At 40.4% G+C, this 16867-nt stretch overlaps 1 protein-coding gene across 2 annotated transcripts; it reads right to left on the minus strand.

Annotated features, from left to right (window-relative positions):
- Window positions 1–856: 856 nt before the first annotated feature.
- On the minus strand, window positions 857–16867 carry HSDL1 (hydroxysteroid dehydrogenase like 1). 2 transcript variants are annotated; one of them, XM_081119521.1, is made up of 5 exons: window positions 16774–16867; window positions 6681–6906; window positions 5563–6008; window positions 5126–5353; window positions 857–3602 (listed from the first exon to the last, which is right to left on the minus strand). In XM_081119521.1, the coding sequence occupies exons 2-5, from the start codon at window positions 6898–6900 to the stop codon at window positions 3504–3506; spliced, it is 993 nt and encodes a 330-aa protein (XP_080975647.1). In that variant the 5' UTR covers window positions 6901–6906; window positions 16774–16867; the 3' UTR covers window positions 857–3503. The 2 variants fall into 2 exon arrangements, with proteins under 2 accessions (XP_080975647.1, XP_080975646.1); XM_081119520.1 differs by lacking the exon at window positions 16774–16867 and adding an exon at window positions 11073–11094.

Genomic DNA, 16867 nt, shown 5'->3' on the forward strand with positions numbered 1-16867 from the left:
TACTAGGGATCACAGGCTGTTTTCTGTCTAAATGCTAAACTGGCCCGCACTTGGCATTGGGCACAACTGGGGGACTGAAAACGTTTTAGGTATGCTAATGAAAAATGATGTGCTATGTAGTCAGATAAAACTGCTTTATGTCTTGTTTGAACTTTCCACCGCAGCATGATAATGCTGAATGGGGCCAATATGACCAAAAGAATCACAGCGCTTCATCTTCCCTTTAACAAACTGATTTAATATAGTGGATAGAGAATCACCTGCGAGCTTTGTGATCTTGGGCAAATTGTACCTCTGTTCTTTTTACCTCACCTTCCTCATCCAAAGATACTAATACCTACCTCATAGGAGGAGGGTTAAATAAAACATACAGAGCTTGAGTCATACATGTTCAATAAACAGTGGTGGTTACCTCTAGACCAGTCCACACCTAAGTACCCCCCTCCCCCCATTTGAGATCCTCAAAGTTAAGCGCACACTCCCTGCTGCCACCATTAATGCACCTGATCTTAAACTTAACTGTTCTAATTTGGGGTAAACGGATCTTGTCCAGGGTTCTTTTAACAGCCCTTTGCTATTGAATACACAGCCCAACTGTTAGGGGCTGAGATAAGCTAGTGAACTGCAAACATCCTTGTCATGTGACAGTGAAGCCCCAAAATAGGGAAGAGAGGAATGCTGCCAGCTCCTGAGAACCCTATAAACTGAAGGGAGCCTGGACATGAGACAGATGGCTGGGAAATCTACCAAGAAGGGCGGAGAGCCACAGGATCCTGGTGTCCTGGTTTTCCACCACTCCAGGTTCTATAATAACTTCCTACACCCATGCTTCATGTGTGTAATAAAGCATTCACAATTCCATGGAAGGTAAATCTTTATTCAAACTAAATACATTTTAAAGAACAACAGCTTAGCCAATACTGAGACAGAGACATGGAGAGACTGTACTTGATTTCAGAGGGCACACAATGTCAAAGATGGAGGATACCACCCAAACCCTCTGGTTCCCAAATGTGACAAGATTTAAAATGACGTGAGGTTACAACAGAGCAAAACAAGAAGACTCCTACTGAGCTATCTCTCCTTGCTGTCTCCCTGTTCTTCCCACTCTTTCTTGACCCCACTACAACCTACCTTTCATCCCCACCAATCAATGAAATGGCACCAATCAATGATCATGGCAAAACTGCCAGTGATCACCACGTTGCCAAAATCAACAATCAAAATCAACCTTCATCTTACCCAATCTGGAGAATGAGATGAAGAAATCAACTTAGTTTTTTCAAAAGACATGCTTATGTACAATTTTCTTGCTGAATTACCAGCTCTTAATGAATTGCATCCACAGGTGTTCAAAGTTTTTGCAATTTTTAAATCATTGTTCTATGGGGGGGGAAGATGAATCTCTCATTCCAGACAACCTATTTACAAATATATGGAGCAAAACCTCTTCCAAAGGAAGCAGCAACCACTTTCATTGTTAAATTTTCAGTTCACAGATTGTTCAAAGGGTCTTATTTCCCACATTCTTAATAAGAAACCCCATCTACAGTGGCGCAATTATGACTCTAAAATGAGCTCTGGAAAAAGGTATTTTATGAAAGACAAAACCTAACGAAGATTCTTGGCTTTGACCTTTCACTAACTTTGCACCAAAGAGCTTATTTATATATGTTCTACCAAGTAGGGAATTTTAAAACATCACTGACATGGTTTACGTATTCTCATCATGTAACAGTGTTTCAATACCTAATCTATAAGACATTGCTGTCCCACATAACACCTTAGGTAGAAATATGGTATTTTTTACATAAAGTTGCTACTACTTATTACATGTCAAAGTTCAGGTCAATGTGGCATGGTCAATTTTTTTCTAGTCTTAATAACTATAAAATAATTGTTGGGTGAGGGAAAATGCCAAATGCCAAAGGCTTCTAAGTTAACTCCATCAGAACCTTCAGTGCTATGTAGTGCCGCTAGTGTGTATGTTTCCACTGAACTGTCTTACTCTTATGTGATGAAGGCCTGATCTGTAAGTGGAAGAGCTTCTGAACTGAGTCCAAATCACATCTGGAAATGCTGAGGCAATGTCACTGGCAAAATTGTGGGTATAACATCAAAGCATGCTTAGGCCTACTCATAATGGAACATTATCTCAGGAGAAAACAATTCCATAAAAGTCCTGGTTTCCAGTTTACTAGCTTCTGCATCAGTGTCCCAGTATTAAACTCCGAGTTTTTACTTTGCACATATTGTCATATTCATAGTGATTTACAACTGCCAAAGCACTAGGTATGTAGTCCTCAAAATGTTCATCTTTATGAACCAAAAAGCATTTCACAGTAGGTTTCAATGTTAGCCCATATTGGGGGGGGTTGTGCATAATTATCTTCACACTAATAAAAGTATTCACTATAATGCATAAATTAATTACAAGAACTAACTTATTTCAACAGATACAATACATATCACACATATTTGTCCACATTTTAACTACTATTCCATAAATACTTGTTTATACCAATAATCTACTGGAATGTAATGTTACATAGAAAAGTGTATGAAAACCAGATATAACAAGCTCTAAAGGGCTAAATTTCAGTTATAAAATGGGTCATAGGCTGAGAAATCACTACTTGTCCACAATAATTCTAAATCAAGAGATTACTGACAATCACTACTTGTCCAAATCTAGGAATGAATTCATTCCATGGTAGATTTAAAAAAACCACAGAATGTTGTAAGTAATATTATACACGGCAAGCCTATAGCTCAAAAGTGGGTAAGCTCCTTTAGTATGAAGAGGAATAATCTAGAATTTTAATACCCTGTAAGGTTCCACATTAAACCATCTAAACAAAAAAAAAATTTTTTTAAGTAACTTACCCATAACGTTCCCCAGATGCACACAACATCCATACATATATGGTTCTCTAATGAATTACCAGTTGAAAGCAGCATTTTCATACATGGATAGTCAAACAGAGCTATACAATATTAACACACACAGATTTCTACTGCTAATCATACCAACAATCTTATAAAATAACACTTAGAGTCTTTCCTGATGAACATTTGGAAACCAATACTATAATTCATCTACTGAAATAATTTCCCTTAAAAAGCAACATCTGAAATTATAAGAAGTGACAAGTCCTGTTACAAGTATATTTCAGTATCAGATTGCTGTAGCTCCTAGAACAACATAAATCACTCAACTTTTGAAGAGCTTAAGGAAAAAAGCATCGAAATTTAGGTTTCCTCAATCAGTTCTTGTGCACGCCTCAAGTCATTATTTACTCTGTGCCATCCATGTGGCCCTTGAGGTTTTTCCACAGCATTCTCTAAAGTATTATGTTTGCTTTGCAAATGATGAGCCAATAGTATGCTAAATAAGCAGTAATAAAAGAAAATACAGAAGATAAATTAAATGTGTTCTTCCAAATGTCAGAATACTGTAGGTTCCCATGAGTTGACAAAACTTCCCAAACCATCATCCAGTTTCATGGTTTGCAGGATAAGGCCTCCTTTCGTAAAGAACGATTGAGAATATTTGCTCCCCACACCCAGAGCCACTCAGGCATATACTGTGCAAAAAGAAACTAAAAATGAAAGAGAAAAAGGTTATAAGATTAGAACCCAAAGCCAATGGCACTGAATGTACAGATCAGCATCTGATTTAATCCAACAAATATCACTGATCATTTAAATACAAAGATGGAAAAAGACCTTAGGTGCTACTGTACTTAGCACATACTTTTGCATAAGACCCTTATGTTAGACCTATGGGAAGAAACATTACCACCACCTAGCCACCCCCTTTGTCTAACTTTTGTCTAATAGGGATGGACAGACCTACATGTAGTAATAGGATTCCATCTTTAAGTGATATGAATAATATGTTAATTTGCTTAATTTGGTTAAGAATTACAAACTCCTTCCAGAAGAAAGGCAGCCGAAATAGATAAAGGCATGCATGGTTAGTACTATGTGAGAAAACAGGAGAGGGAGAGAGAGATAGAAACATCAATGATGAGAGAGTCATTGATCAAACCCACAACCCGGGCATGTGCCCTGACCGGAAATCGAACCCTGATCGCCTGGATCCCAGGTCGACGCTCAACCGCTGAGCCACGCCCGGCCAGGCTAAAATGTTGGTGTTTTATAAATGCAGTCAAAATATCTACTGCATCTAAACATGAATCTTTATTTTATCTTCACTTCTCAGGAAACTTCACGGTCAGTGGCTTTGAAAATTATTTTAGGTTTCTCTGCTTTTCTCCAGTAATTAAGGACCTGGAAATAACCGCTTAAATAAAACTACTTCTTATTAAAGAAACTTTTAGCCAAAACTTTTGACAAAAGCAAAAATTCACTGTTGATTTACTTATCTATTTATTTGGTACTGGTAAAGTTGATAATCTTTATTGCAGAGTCCCCAAAATACCTGCTGGTAACTTAAGAAAACTACATATTAAAGGAAAAAGAATTCTAAACTAGGGTACATCTACTTACTATGCCAGATAAAGAGACACATGTCTTTTATAATAAATCATTATGAGTTCTCTAATACTTAGAATCAAATTTTCAAATATTTAGCAAAGTTACTCTTTAAAATACTCAAGACCCAAGTCTTTGTCATGCCTGAAGAATAAACTTTAAAAAAAAAAATTCTTTGCTTCCTAAACAAGTAAGTCCAAGAATATACTGAGATTACTGAGATATGTGACAACTATGTTACATAAAATATAGACCTATTTTGTGGTTTTATGACTTTGGATCACCCTGTTGACTTAGAGTCCTCTCAAGCATTACTAGAATATTTTTACTCTGAAATTCCCATCTAAGTTCTTAATATTTTTATACTGCTACCATCTACTTATATTAAAGGAGCATATTTCATCTCTCTGGTGTCAAGAAGACTGAATTTTTCAATGTTCTTAATATAATAATTCCACAAAAGAAAATTCAGTGTCTTAACCAGAACTATTAAGAGTGTCCGGTTTAAGAATCAAAATTTGCAATTCTCATCTTTCAGCCTTAGGCTTCAGTAAGATTCCCATGTATCATTTAGAAAGGTTTAAGATGCATTAACCTAATTACAAGAGTGAATGCATGCTATTACCTGGATAGAATGGGACCAGTATCCTGTGGTCCTTTTCGAAATGCCAAGGGTAGAAACGGCATGATGTGCATATACTTTTGGTGAAGGCACCAGCCACGGGCACTTGTGCAGAAAGCTGCCAGGGGCAGTCATGCTGGTAGCCACGTAAAACGGGATTAGACTCTGTACAAAGATTCCTTTGGGAGCATATTCATACTGCAACGCCCTGCTGAAGTGGTCTAAATAAGCCTGTGAAAATGGAGTGGAGGAAAAGGCTTTTAATGTTCTGGAACTTGAAAGGAAATTCAGAAGATGAAGCTTGCTTATTACCATTTCAGGAAAAAAATACAGCATAAGCAAACACGAGTTGCTGACAAAGAGCTCAACAAAGTGGGCCAGCCCATTGTAACAAATGTCCCATTGCATTATGATTTCATTTCTGATCAAGAATACATTACCTTAGAAGCAGAAAAGGCAGCCAGCTGAGGAGTTGGTTTGCAGCAGGAGCCAGAGGAGATAGTGACGACAGCACCTTTCTTCCTCTCCACCATCCCCGGTAACACTATGTGGACCATCAAACTAGCAGCAGCAATGTTCACATTGATGATGTCCCAGAGTTTGTCCTCGGAGACCTGAGTAAAATACTGAGGGTAGGGATAAAACACGCCCACGTTATTTACCAAGATGCCAATGTCTTTGTCTTTCAAGGCTTCTCGAATTGGGTCGTAGATCTCCCGGCCGTTGCTGAAGTCGGCCACTATGATATCGGTTTCCACTTTGTAGGTGTCAGCGATGTCTTTAGCAACCATCTGCAACTTCTCTTGGCTCCGACTAATCAGGATGATATTGAGACCACGGCTTGCTAACTCTTCTGCATAGGCTCTTCCAATCCCATCTGTTGCACCTACAATATATAACCAGGAAAAGTGAGCATACTCATTTCATGGTGAGATCTTTAAAATGAACCTTAAGTACCCCATTTCGAATTTCTGGGCTTTAATCAAAGAAAGAATCGCACTAGAAGTAAAGCGAGTTCTAATACTGATCAGTCAAGCATGTCATTATGTGAATGATACATACTAGTCAAACACTCTCCCAGACACCCCAACAGGTAGACAAAGAGTTGTTTTACATTCACCACATTGATGATGAGGCTTAGTAGGAAACTGTTTTCAAACATATATCTGGCTTGAATAAATGCCAGGAGATACTTTCCTGGGAAACGATACATTAAAATGGTATTTAAAATAAGGAAAGCATTTCTGAAAGTGGTGACAGTTTGTACGGACAATTTCAAAACATAGAGCAAAAAGGAAAGCAAGGTGTAGGAAGGTGAGGCTGGAGCAATACTGAGAATAAGAAAGAGCAGTCAGGACAAAAATCAAAGGAAAATTCTTCCAAGTTGATAGTAATAAGAAAATGTGAACATAATCATAACAGAAGTAATGTTTTATTTTTTATCAGCAAGTTCTCATATAATCTAGTAACTCCTTGAATAATACACACAACTTAAAATACAAACAGGAAAGATTAACTCTATTTTAAATTAGACAAGAATTGAAATCCCATTTCTTACCACTCACGACAGCCCATCTTCCATATTGCTTGATCAGATCTGCTCTGCTCACCAGGCGAGGGACAAAGTGCAGCCTAATCAGGCTGTAAAAGTCACAGATGACGGTGATACTTTTTCTGGCTGTATACCAGGCTCCAACCAAGGCTAGAGCTTCCATGTAGCAATTGCACGACCTGGCGATTTCCCTATACAAGAGGTAGAAGTTGTCGACGGCAGCCATGGCAGCCTGCAGGAAAGGGAAAGAGAGGCGTTCTTTGCTCAGTAAGTTAAAGGAACATGCATAGTCTGAGTGAAGAAAACCATCTGAGGAAATGAGAACTGAATAATTTTGCATTCATATAATAGTAATAGTTCAAATTCATATAGCCCATGGATCCAGGAAATTTACAATCTCATTAACATTTGTAGTTTATAAAGTTCTTTTCTTCCAAGGAGATTAGCCAACGCAACTACCAAGAGTTACCAAATGCCTACTAAAATTCAGGCACTGTGCTACATGTTGTGGATACAGAGATAAACACAATATGCTGTGCCCTAAAAAAGCTCCAAGCTCAGTATAATGACTGCAGAGACTTTAATTCATGTAACAGATGAGAGGGATGTTTATTTCTTTGCTTCATTCATAATGAGCAGGTGCAGAGGGCTTACTGCCCATGTAGACACAAAGTAGAAGAAACAGAATATTAAGTACATGGCCTTGGCTGCAAAGAGCTAACAATCCATTTGAGACAAAACTAAGCTGTGACAAACTTTCACATAAATAGTATCCATAAACGTATATTTAAAAATAAATACTCCCCAAACTTGAATGGTTTTCTCAAATGACAATGGGGTAAGCACTCCTCCATCTTACCAGGTTAATTTGTACCCCACTATCTCTGACTGGCACCTTATGTTTGAGGAAAGAAAAGTCCAGCCTGGCTGGGCGTGGCTCAGCGGTTGAGTATCGATCTAGGATCAGGAGATCGGGGTTCGATTCCCGGTCGGGGCACATGCCCGGGTTGCGGGCTAGGCAGCCGATCAATGACTCTCTCATCATTGATGTTCCTGTCTCTCTCTCCCCCTCCTTTCCTCTCTCTGAAATCAATAAAGATATATTTAAAAAAAGAAAAAGAAAAAGTCCATAGCAAACATTTACTAAGCACCTACTATATTCCATGTACTGTGACAGTTGCTAAGGAGTCAAAGATGAATTAAATCACTGTACCTCGGAGAAAAGACAGACATTTAACAAAACAGTTTTAAATGCCAGATGAACTAGTGCACATGTGCCTGCAATCAGAGACAACCCTTCAGGGGTAGACAAAGACGAACATGACCAAGGCTGATGAACTTCATCCTATACTGGGCCTGGGGGCCGCTGACCCAACTGTGCACTATCGAAAAGGTACAAAATATCAAACAGACCAGAATAGACTACAATTAAACTACAGAGAGCTGAGATACACAAGCACAAGGATATAGTGTTTATTATATAAAAGAAAAATTGATTTTAAGCCAACATATATGTACATAAAACTTCTGAGATTAGTCTCCTTTATAGAAATCCCATAAAAAAGAAAAAAACAAATCCCAAAACTAAGAAAATACCCAAAAATAGCAAAACTTGACAACATAAGCTTAAGGAAGAACGAGTAAATTCCCTCTACGCTACCACAATATGGGCTCAACCAGTTCTCAACTAAGCTGGAGGAAATACCACAAATGAAATAAGTTTATATAAGAATGACACCACATTGTGATTAAAAGGAACACAAAATAATTAAAAACTATTAAATATACATTATATGTTGAATATTAACACTTCGAGTCCTAATTACAAATCAACAAAACATACAAAGGAAACATGATAGAAAACTGAATAGATAGGCAGTAGGATTCTTAAATGCCTCACAATAAGGATATAATCTCTTATCAAATAAAACGTTTTACATTGCTACCATGTTACTAATTAAGTAGATATGGCATTAAGTAAGTTAAAAATGTTTTTTTCTAATAACAACATAGAAAATGACTGAAGTTGGGCCACCTTATTTCCAATAGGTAAAATGCTATATACTAGGGATGTGTTCATAGAAACTTACCTCCTACAATAAGAATGCCAAGATTGATCATAAAGAGAAAACATTATAAGTTTTATTAAGTGTACAAACCAAATACTTAAAAACAATTAAGCCTCCTTTGGGGTAAATTTTCTTCATGGACCCCTGGCTAAGATTTCCTAAAATACGAAGTACCAAGATCAACGAAGCTTGGACTGAAGATGCCTTTCTTTTCCTGATCAATCTGCCAAACAAACAGGCAATAATACTCCTTGTTGCTCTCAAATCCTCTGAAATACATTTAAAGTTAGGATCATTTGTCTCGAAACTGTTTATTCTTTTTCTGCTGTGCATGAATGCCTCTCAAAGTTCCCAGACAGTAGAGAGGAGGGAATGACGTGCCACCCCTTTTCAAGGGTTCCTTGCTCTGCCATCTCAATACACAGCTAAGTCCCTGCTGAGGCAGGTAGCTGACTGGATGTGCCCCTGACCTGGCAAGGAGGTCCTGAATAGTATTAACAGCAAGATTCCCAAATAAATAACCAAAACATGAATTTCTTCTAAGAAAGAACATAAAAACTGAGATTCCATGTTAAACCATCCTAAGCTGGGAGTTCCTGAAATAACGTTTTAAAGAGTACAAATACAACTCCGAGAGAGGAAAAAGTAAATGCAAAAATAATCACTTTTATGCACTAGTACTTTTCAAACAAAATTAGAAATAACAAAACTATGACATAAAAACTAAATACTTGAAATATTAAATCTTTTCTTCTAAATAACAGGTGGGAGTATATCTAAGATGTTAAAGCAATGTTTTCAGTGAAAAATTAAATACCACATATCAAAATCTAATGGGTTATAACCACAGCAATACTGTGGGGAAGGCAATTGTACAAAGTGTGTATGACAAGGTTCTAGCTAAACAGGAAGAGGTCTGATATGCCTCAGGGAATGACCTCATACTAATGCGAAACTCAATTTCTCCCACTCAAATACAATTTTTTCAAGAATTTGAAAGATGCCTGACTACAAAGGAGTCTCACAATTTTCTGCTCTAGTCATTAACTACCCTGGTTTTCCTCTTACCTTCTCTGCCAGTTCTGGGCCTTCTTAAGGCTCAGTCTCTTTTTAAGGCCAATCTGTGAACAAAACCAACACAAAACACATTCCTTTCTTTTGCCCTCATAGCTCATCTGGGAAAATTTTATATAAAACTAAGATGAAAGATTTTTAAAATTAAGAAAACATAAAAAGTCTTATGTCATAAATTCCTGTGTGTGTGTGTACACACGAGCGCAGCAAAGCATTTCCTCATCTAATAATAAGAAAGGCACCAAAAGCACCTGTCTGGTGAAAGGCCTGGCTGGAATGGCAACCTGTTTCTGCACCCTTTTTCTTAAGGAACATTTCATCAAATGGGACAAACCTGTTCAAATAGCTCAGAGAGAGATGGTGGTCGGCAGACACCGGGCGCTCAGGACACAATCTGCAGGAAGAGGCCGCAGCCCAGAGGCGGAGGAGGCAGACATGGCCATCCTCCCCCTATCTCCCGGTGTCCACCTGGACTTTCCCCTGGGCCCCATCTTTCTCTCTGCAAACCACCTTCCTGTGTCCCACCTGCAGAGCACCTGAACTTCCACACACAGCCGCCACCTGGCATCTCTATTCCAATTCCTGGCAGAGGTTCTGACTGGCCCCCTGAGCTCCGGCATCCAGCACTTATCTAATCAGCTGGCAGAGGTGCAGGGAGGAAGTATCCTGTGGTATTTGGAACAGCATTTGAATGGGGTCAGGTGCTGTAAGAATGAAGAAATGAAAAGAAACTCTGGTACACCTTTTCCCTCTCCTTCCGCCCCAGACACTGCGTTATAACTTCTGTTTCTGAACCACCCCCGGGACTTCCTCTAGGGCTGAGGCCAAATCTCACTCCTCTGTTTCTCCAGTACCTTCCATAACCCCTGACATAGAGCAGGAGCTCAACAGATGCTTCTTGCATTAAACTGTACTACCCAGTCTCTGCTCAGCCCCCAGGCTGTTTTTCCCACCTAGATCTCAGTCTCCACACACCATCTTGTTCCCCCACTCCAGAGGGTACTACCAAACAAACTACTTTGATCCTTTACAGAAAGAAAAACCTCATGTGCAAAATCGACCAGGGACCTCCTGCTAAGGTCCAGCAGGAGAGATGCAACAACATGGGGTGAATTGAGAACAGTGCTGTCAAGGGGATTCAACCCGACTGGCCCCGCTTCTGAACACTACCTATTCAATTCCCCTTCACCATCTTGGGCAGGGACAGAATACCATTACCATATTTTAACATTATAGTTCCACCATAGACAAATACCTTAAACATCTATTATCACTGTTATATTTTTTAAACATCACAGAGAATCAGAGGGCTGACAGCGTTCTAGGTCTGGTCTTCAGCCCTTAGGAAGAAGCCGATGGGGCTTGCTGTGGAAGTCAGCTGGCAGCAGTGGAGGTGGCTGTAGTAACGTGGGCACGAAGGGAGGAGTCCTGAACCCTGGTCCATCCAAATGGGGAGGAAGCAAGGCTGCATTGAGAGCACCTGGCTTTGTGATTGATTCCTTGCTGCTCCTCAGACACACCATTTTCACACATCTGTTCACACCGTGATGGACCAAAATGGAAAATAACAGGAAATTATAAACTCCTTATATTCCCTCACTCTTCTTCCCCACCCTTAAGTACATGATGGGGAAAAAATGTCTTTTTAATGAAAGAAGAAATCAGGACTTCCCCCAAAGCCACTAAATTCCAGGAAAGCTCATGGAAACAGTTTTAAGAGAGTATATTACACATCTAAGTCTAGAAGCTGACCACGATATATACGAGCTACATTTAACTTGCTTTGGGGGTTTGACTAGTTAATTTCTCTGTGGATAGGTTATTAGTCTAAAACTTAGGGAAATCCATTATTTAGAAAGCAACACTAAATCACAGTAAAGTTCTGGTCCCTGTACAACCTACTCTAAAAGTTATTATAGAGCTTTGTTTTCTTGCCTCTACAGAAAACTAAAACATCAAGAGAAACAGTAAAACAGTAAGGAAAATCATGAGTAGGAAAATAGTAAGTCAGTACAGGTCCCCAAATAGAAAAGCAATGGTCCCTACTATCTGTGAGGCATTTTCTACTTGGATAAGGTGGTACTCATCAGGGCTAGTTCATCGAACACTCAAAGGTCTCTTAAGGAAACTGTGGACTTCGGGTGTTTATGATGTCAATGCAGGTTTATCTTTGGTGAAAAGGTGCCATTCTCATAAGTGATACTGATAATGGGGGAGGCTCTGCATGTGTGGGAGAAGGGGCATATGAAAAACCTCTATGCCTTCCTCTCGATTTTATTGTAAACCTAAAACTGCTCCAAAAAAGTCTTAAAAAAAAAACCTTAAAAAAACCTTGAAGATAACATTACAACTATAAAAGTATCATGGGAAAATTATGGTCAAAGCTATAAGGAGCAAAGTCACCTCCTCAAAGCACAACTGCTGTGGCCTGTAACACTCTCCTGACCTACAGTTTAGCTGACTCAAGCAAATCTACTACAGGCACACCTCAGAAACATTGTGGGTTCAGTTCCACCATATGCCTATATAAAAATCTTCAGGCATCAAGAGTTCTGGGGAAAGTGTCCGGGCTGAAACACAGACATCGCCAGGCTATCCAAATAAATGACACCTGGGAGAATGGTAAAAGAACATAAGACAGATTGGCCAAAACAGGGAGAAGACAAAGCAAGGTGTTGTGGTCATCTGAATAATGGCCCTCCAAGATGCCCACAGCCTAATTCTCAAACCTCATAAATATGCCACTTTATGTAGCAACGGGGACTCTGCAGGTGTGATTAAGTTAAGGATCCTGAGATGGGGAGATTATCCTGTATTATCCGGGTGGGTCTAATGTGACCACACTTATCCTTATTAAAGGGAGGAAGATGGAGAGAGGTGTCACAGGTCAAGGAATGCAGGCACCTCTATAAGGGGGCAAAGGCAAGGAAATGGATTCTCCCCTGGAGCCTACGAAGTGACACAGTGCCCTGTTGACACCTTGACTTTAGCCCAGTGAGACTGATTTCAGACTTCTGGCCTCCAGAACTGTAAGAGAACAAATCTGTGTTGTTTTAAGCCACGGAATTTGCCGTTGTTACAGCAGCCATAGAAAATTAAGATGGATGGATGGACAGACGGATGGACCAACAGTCAGTCTAATTTTTAGGACAGTAAAGAGACAAGTTGAAAATCCTCTAACACCCTTTAACCCAAAATCTTCAAGTGTATTCAGGAGCCAGAAAGTAGCCTCAGAAATTCCTCTGATCTTCAATTGACTGGGGCAGACCTGAGGTGGTCGTCACCATCCTCATCAACAGCCGGTATTTTAAAACTTTTCAGTAAGGCGCCAGGGCTTGTACTTTATTTTCATTAACTTTTTAAAAATAGGAATCTTACTTCCTTCACACAGTCTGAATCTGCCTTGCTCTCAGCACTCAAATCTCATCTGTCCTTCTAAGAGCAGCTCAAGTCCTATTCCTTCTCCACAGTTCCACCCCAGCACTCACGGACAAGCACCAATGACACGCCAGGCCCTGAGGGTAAACCGGAGGCCAACACACCTCTTCCCTTTCCTTCCTAGTTCATGTTGGGGAATCCCAACTCTGAGTTCCCCTCCCTCTCTTACCCACATGGCACACACCACACTGCTCTGCATTCTACTTGTGTTTAACTTGTCTCTACCTTGGTTCTCCACCTAGAGCACAGGCCTCTTGAGGGCAGGAAATTAACTTTTCTGTAATTTAAAAAAATTGAACAATACACACAGAAGTTGTAAAGCATTATGCACAGTTCAAAGAACAATAAAACTCCCACACAGTTACCCTGCTTCACAAATAAAGCCAGTCACAGAAGCCTTGTTTGCCTCTTCCCTCATCACATTCCCTTCTGCCATCCTGCAGGGAACCTCCCTCCTAAATTCTGGCATGACCATGTCCTTGGTTTTGTTTGTTTGTTTTTTTAATAGTTGTATCCCAGTGTGGATTCTGAAATAATTGTACTGTATTCCATTTTGCCAGGTTTTGAACTTTATATAAAGGAATCATACTGTATGTATTCTTTGGTGACTTGTTTCTTTCACTCAATATTGTTTTCGAGACTCATCCGTACTCCTGAAGCTGTAGGTTACACTTTCACTGCTGCACACTATCTCATAGTACAAATACACTATATTCATATATCCATTCTACTGCTGATGGGCATTTGGGTTGTTTCATTGGTTTATACTTTACAATTATAATCAGTGGTGCCACAGACATTTTTATGCACATCTCCTGGGCACGTGTGTAAGTTTCTCAAAGAGATAAACCTAAGAGTCAAATTGCTAGGCCATAAGACACCCATGTATTCAGTAGACACTGCCAAAGTGGCTGAACCAATCTGCACACCCTTCAATAGCAAGTGTGAGTTCACGCTGCCTCTTTCTCAATGGCTGGCAATGTCTAACAGTTCACCTTCTGCCCATAGGGTATTGTGAAATGAGATCTTATTATGGTTTTAATTTACATTTCCTGATTACTAATAAGGTTGACTGGCATTCTTCTAATGATTATGTGCTGTGTCTTCTCATTTATGAAATGCCTATTCCTAACTTTTGCTTTATTTATACTGTGTCTTTTTGTTTCAGAATTGTAAGAATTCTTTCTATATTCTACATACCAGTTCTCAGTATGTTTTGTCTCTTTATAGTGCACTCAATAAACTGAATGTCTTAATTTTAATGTAGTCAAATTTATCAATCTGTATGGTTTGTGCTTATGTTTTATTTCAGAAATCCTGTCTTAGCCCCAGGTTATAAAGATATTTTTCTATATTACTTTCTAAAAGTTTTCCCAGTTTTGTTTTTTGGATTTAAGTCTTTAATCCTCCTGAGGCTTTGTGAAGGTGTGAGGCTGGGATCAGATTCATCTTTAATATTCCTCCTCTGGACCTAGCATGGTACTATGTATACAATATTTATTTAATAAATAGAAATAATTACTGCTTTGTATTCGAAGCTCAAATTTCACTCTTGAGGAGAAAAAAAAAAACTTAAGAAGCTTCTCAAATTTTGTGTTAGCACTTTGACAAAGTTATTATTGATGTATCATGACTTTTTGGAATTTCCTTACCATCTTTTGCCAATTTTTAGTAGACTGCTAAACTGAATTAATGGGAAGCTGAGTAGAAGCTGAGTTAAGTGCTCATCCAAGATCCAATACTCCTCAGTTTCAGATTTCCATTTGTGAAGTAGGAATCAAAATTAACAGCATTTATTCCTAGGTATATACCTAAGATAACTAAAAACTTACACTCACACAAAAACTTGCCATGTTCATAGCAGCACTATTCACAATAGCTAAAAAGTGAAAACAACCCAAATGTCCAGCAAGAGATGAACAGATAAACCAAATGTGGTCTATCCACACAACGGATAAAAAGAATGAAGTGCTGACACACACTACAACCTGGACAAGCCTTGAAAACATGATGCTGAATGAAAGAAGCCAGACAGAAAAGGCCAAATCATGATTCCATTTATATGAAATGTCCAGAACAGGCAAATCCACAGAGACAGGAAGTAGATTAGGGTTGCCAGGGGACAGTGAGTGGAAACCAGGGAGTGACTGCTAATGGGGTGGGATTTCTTTGAGAGATGGAATGTTCTGGAATTAAATAGTGGTGATGGCTGCACACTGAATATTCTTCTATGAAAAGTATACTTTTAAGTGGCTAAAATGGTAAATTTATGCTATGTAACTTTTACCTCAATTAAAAAACAATACCATGCCCCTAGACTATTACTGTAGTGATTAAAACCACACACTGAAAAGACTTCCTGGATTCAAATCTGGGATCCCCATGTAAAAGCTGTGTATCTTGGGTGAGGAAGTTAAGTTACTTCACCTCTGAGCTTTCCTTACATCACCTATAAACATGGGGATAATAGTTCCCACCTAAGATTATAATGAGAATTAAATGAGGCCATACACATAAAGCACTTAGAACAGTGACTGGGACACAAGTGATCAATTAACCTTAGCTATTATTCATTATAATTCAGTGTTCAATGTTAGCTATTGGCTATTTGTGGTGAGTTAAAACTGAGAGCTGGCTTTATGCAAAAGACTCTAAGTGCTTTATTCCCATCAGCTCACTTATTCTCTCATCAACCTTATAAGGCAGTGTTATAATCCTCCCCAGTTTACAGATGGGAAAACAGGCTTACAGAGGTAAACTGACATACCCAGGACCCCGCAGCTAAGTGGACGGTGGGAATTCAGATCAAGGTCTAAGTCCAGACTCTGGCTGACAGCCCCATTGAGGGACCCCCAGGTGGGCCTCCTGCTGGCATCACCAAGGGCCGCGGGGCTTGCTGGGCTGTGTCTGGGCTGCACGACCCTTTGCACCGGGGCAGCCTCACCAGTCTCCAGAACCCCTCCCCTCCAGCACCTGTCAGCACCGACGCTTCGGGACCTGGTGGTGCCCTTTCTTCGAGCGCTACCTTATTCTGAATTACTTCTAATTCATAACAAAGACGAAAACAAATCCCACTCAAACCAAATCCTTTGGTAATGAGAATAAAGAAGAACGGACAAGGGGTGACTTTTCAGAGCTTCACGGCGAGCACTCGGGTCGGGGTCTGGGGGAGCGGTGGGCCCCGCGCTGGGGGTGGGTGGGGCCCTAGAGCGGACGGGTCCTGGGGGGAGGGGACGGGCCCAGCAGAGAGCGACCTCCGGGGTGCAACGCCCGGACGGAGTTGGGGAAGGGCGTTGTGGGGTTGGGGACACGGGTCTGGAGGGTGAGGTGCTGGGGCCGAGGGTCTAAGGTAAGGAAGGGAAGAAGGAGTCCGAGGTGCGGACAGCGCAGAGGAACACCGGTCCCGGGGGGCGTGGTGGGGTGCGAAGGGAGAAGCGGGCCAAGGCCCCGCAGACGCCAAGGCGCACGAGGCGGTCCTGGGGCCCCGGGTCGGGCACGGAAGGGGGGGCGCGCCATACCTGCACAGGTGGCGCAGTCTCCGAGCCGCTCCCACCAGACCCTCGTGACCGCCGCCCCCGTCGCCGCCGCCGCAGCTGCCGCGGGCCGCCTTCC

Source organism: Miniopterus schreibersii, assembly GCF_964146895.1.
Source record: "Miniopterus schreibersii genome assembly, chromosome: 18".
NCBI lineage: Eukaryota > Metazoa > Chordata > Mammalia > Chiroptera > Miniopteridae > Miniopterus > Miniopterus schreibersii.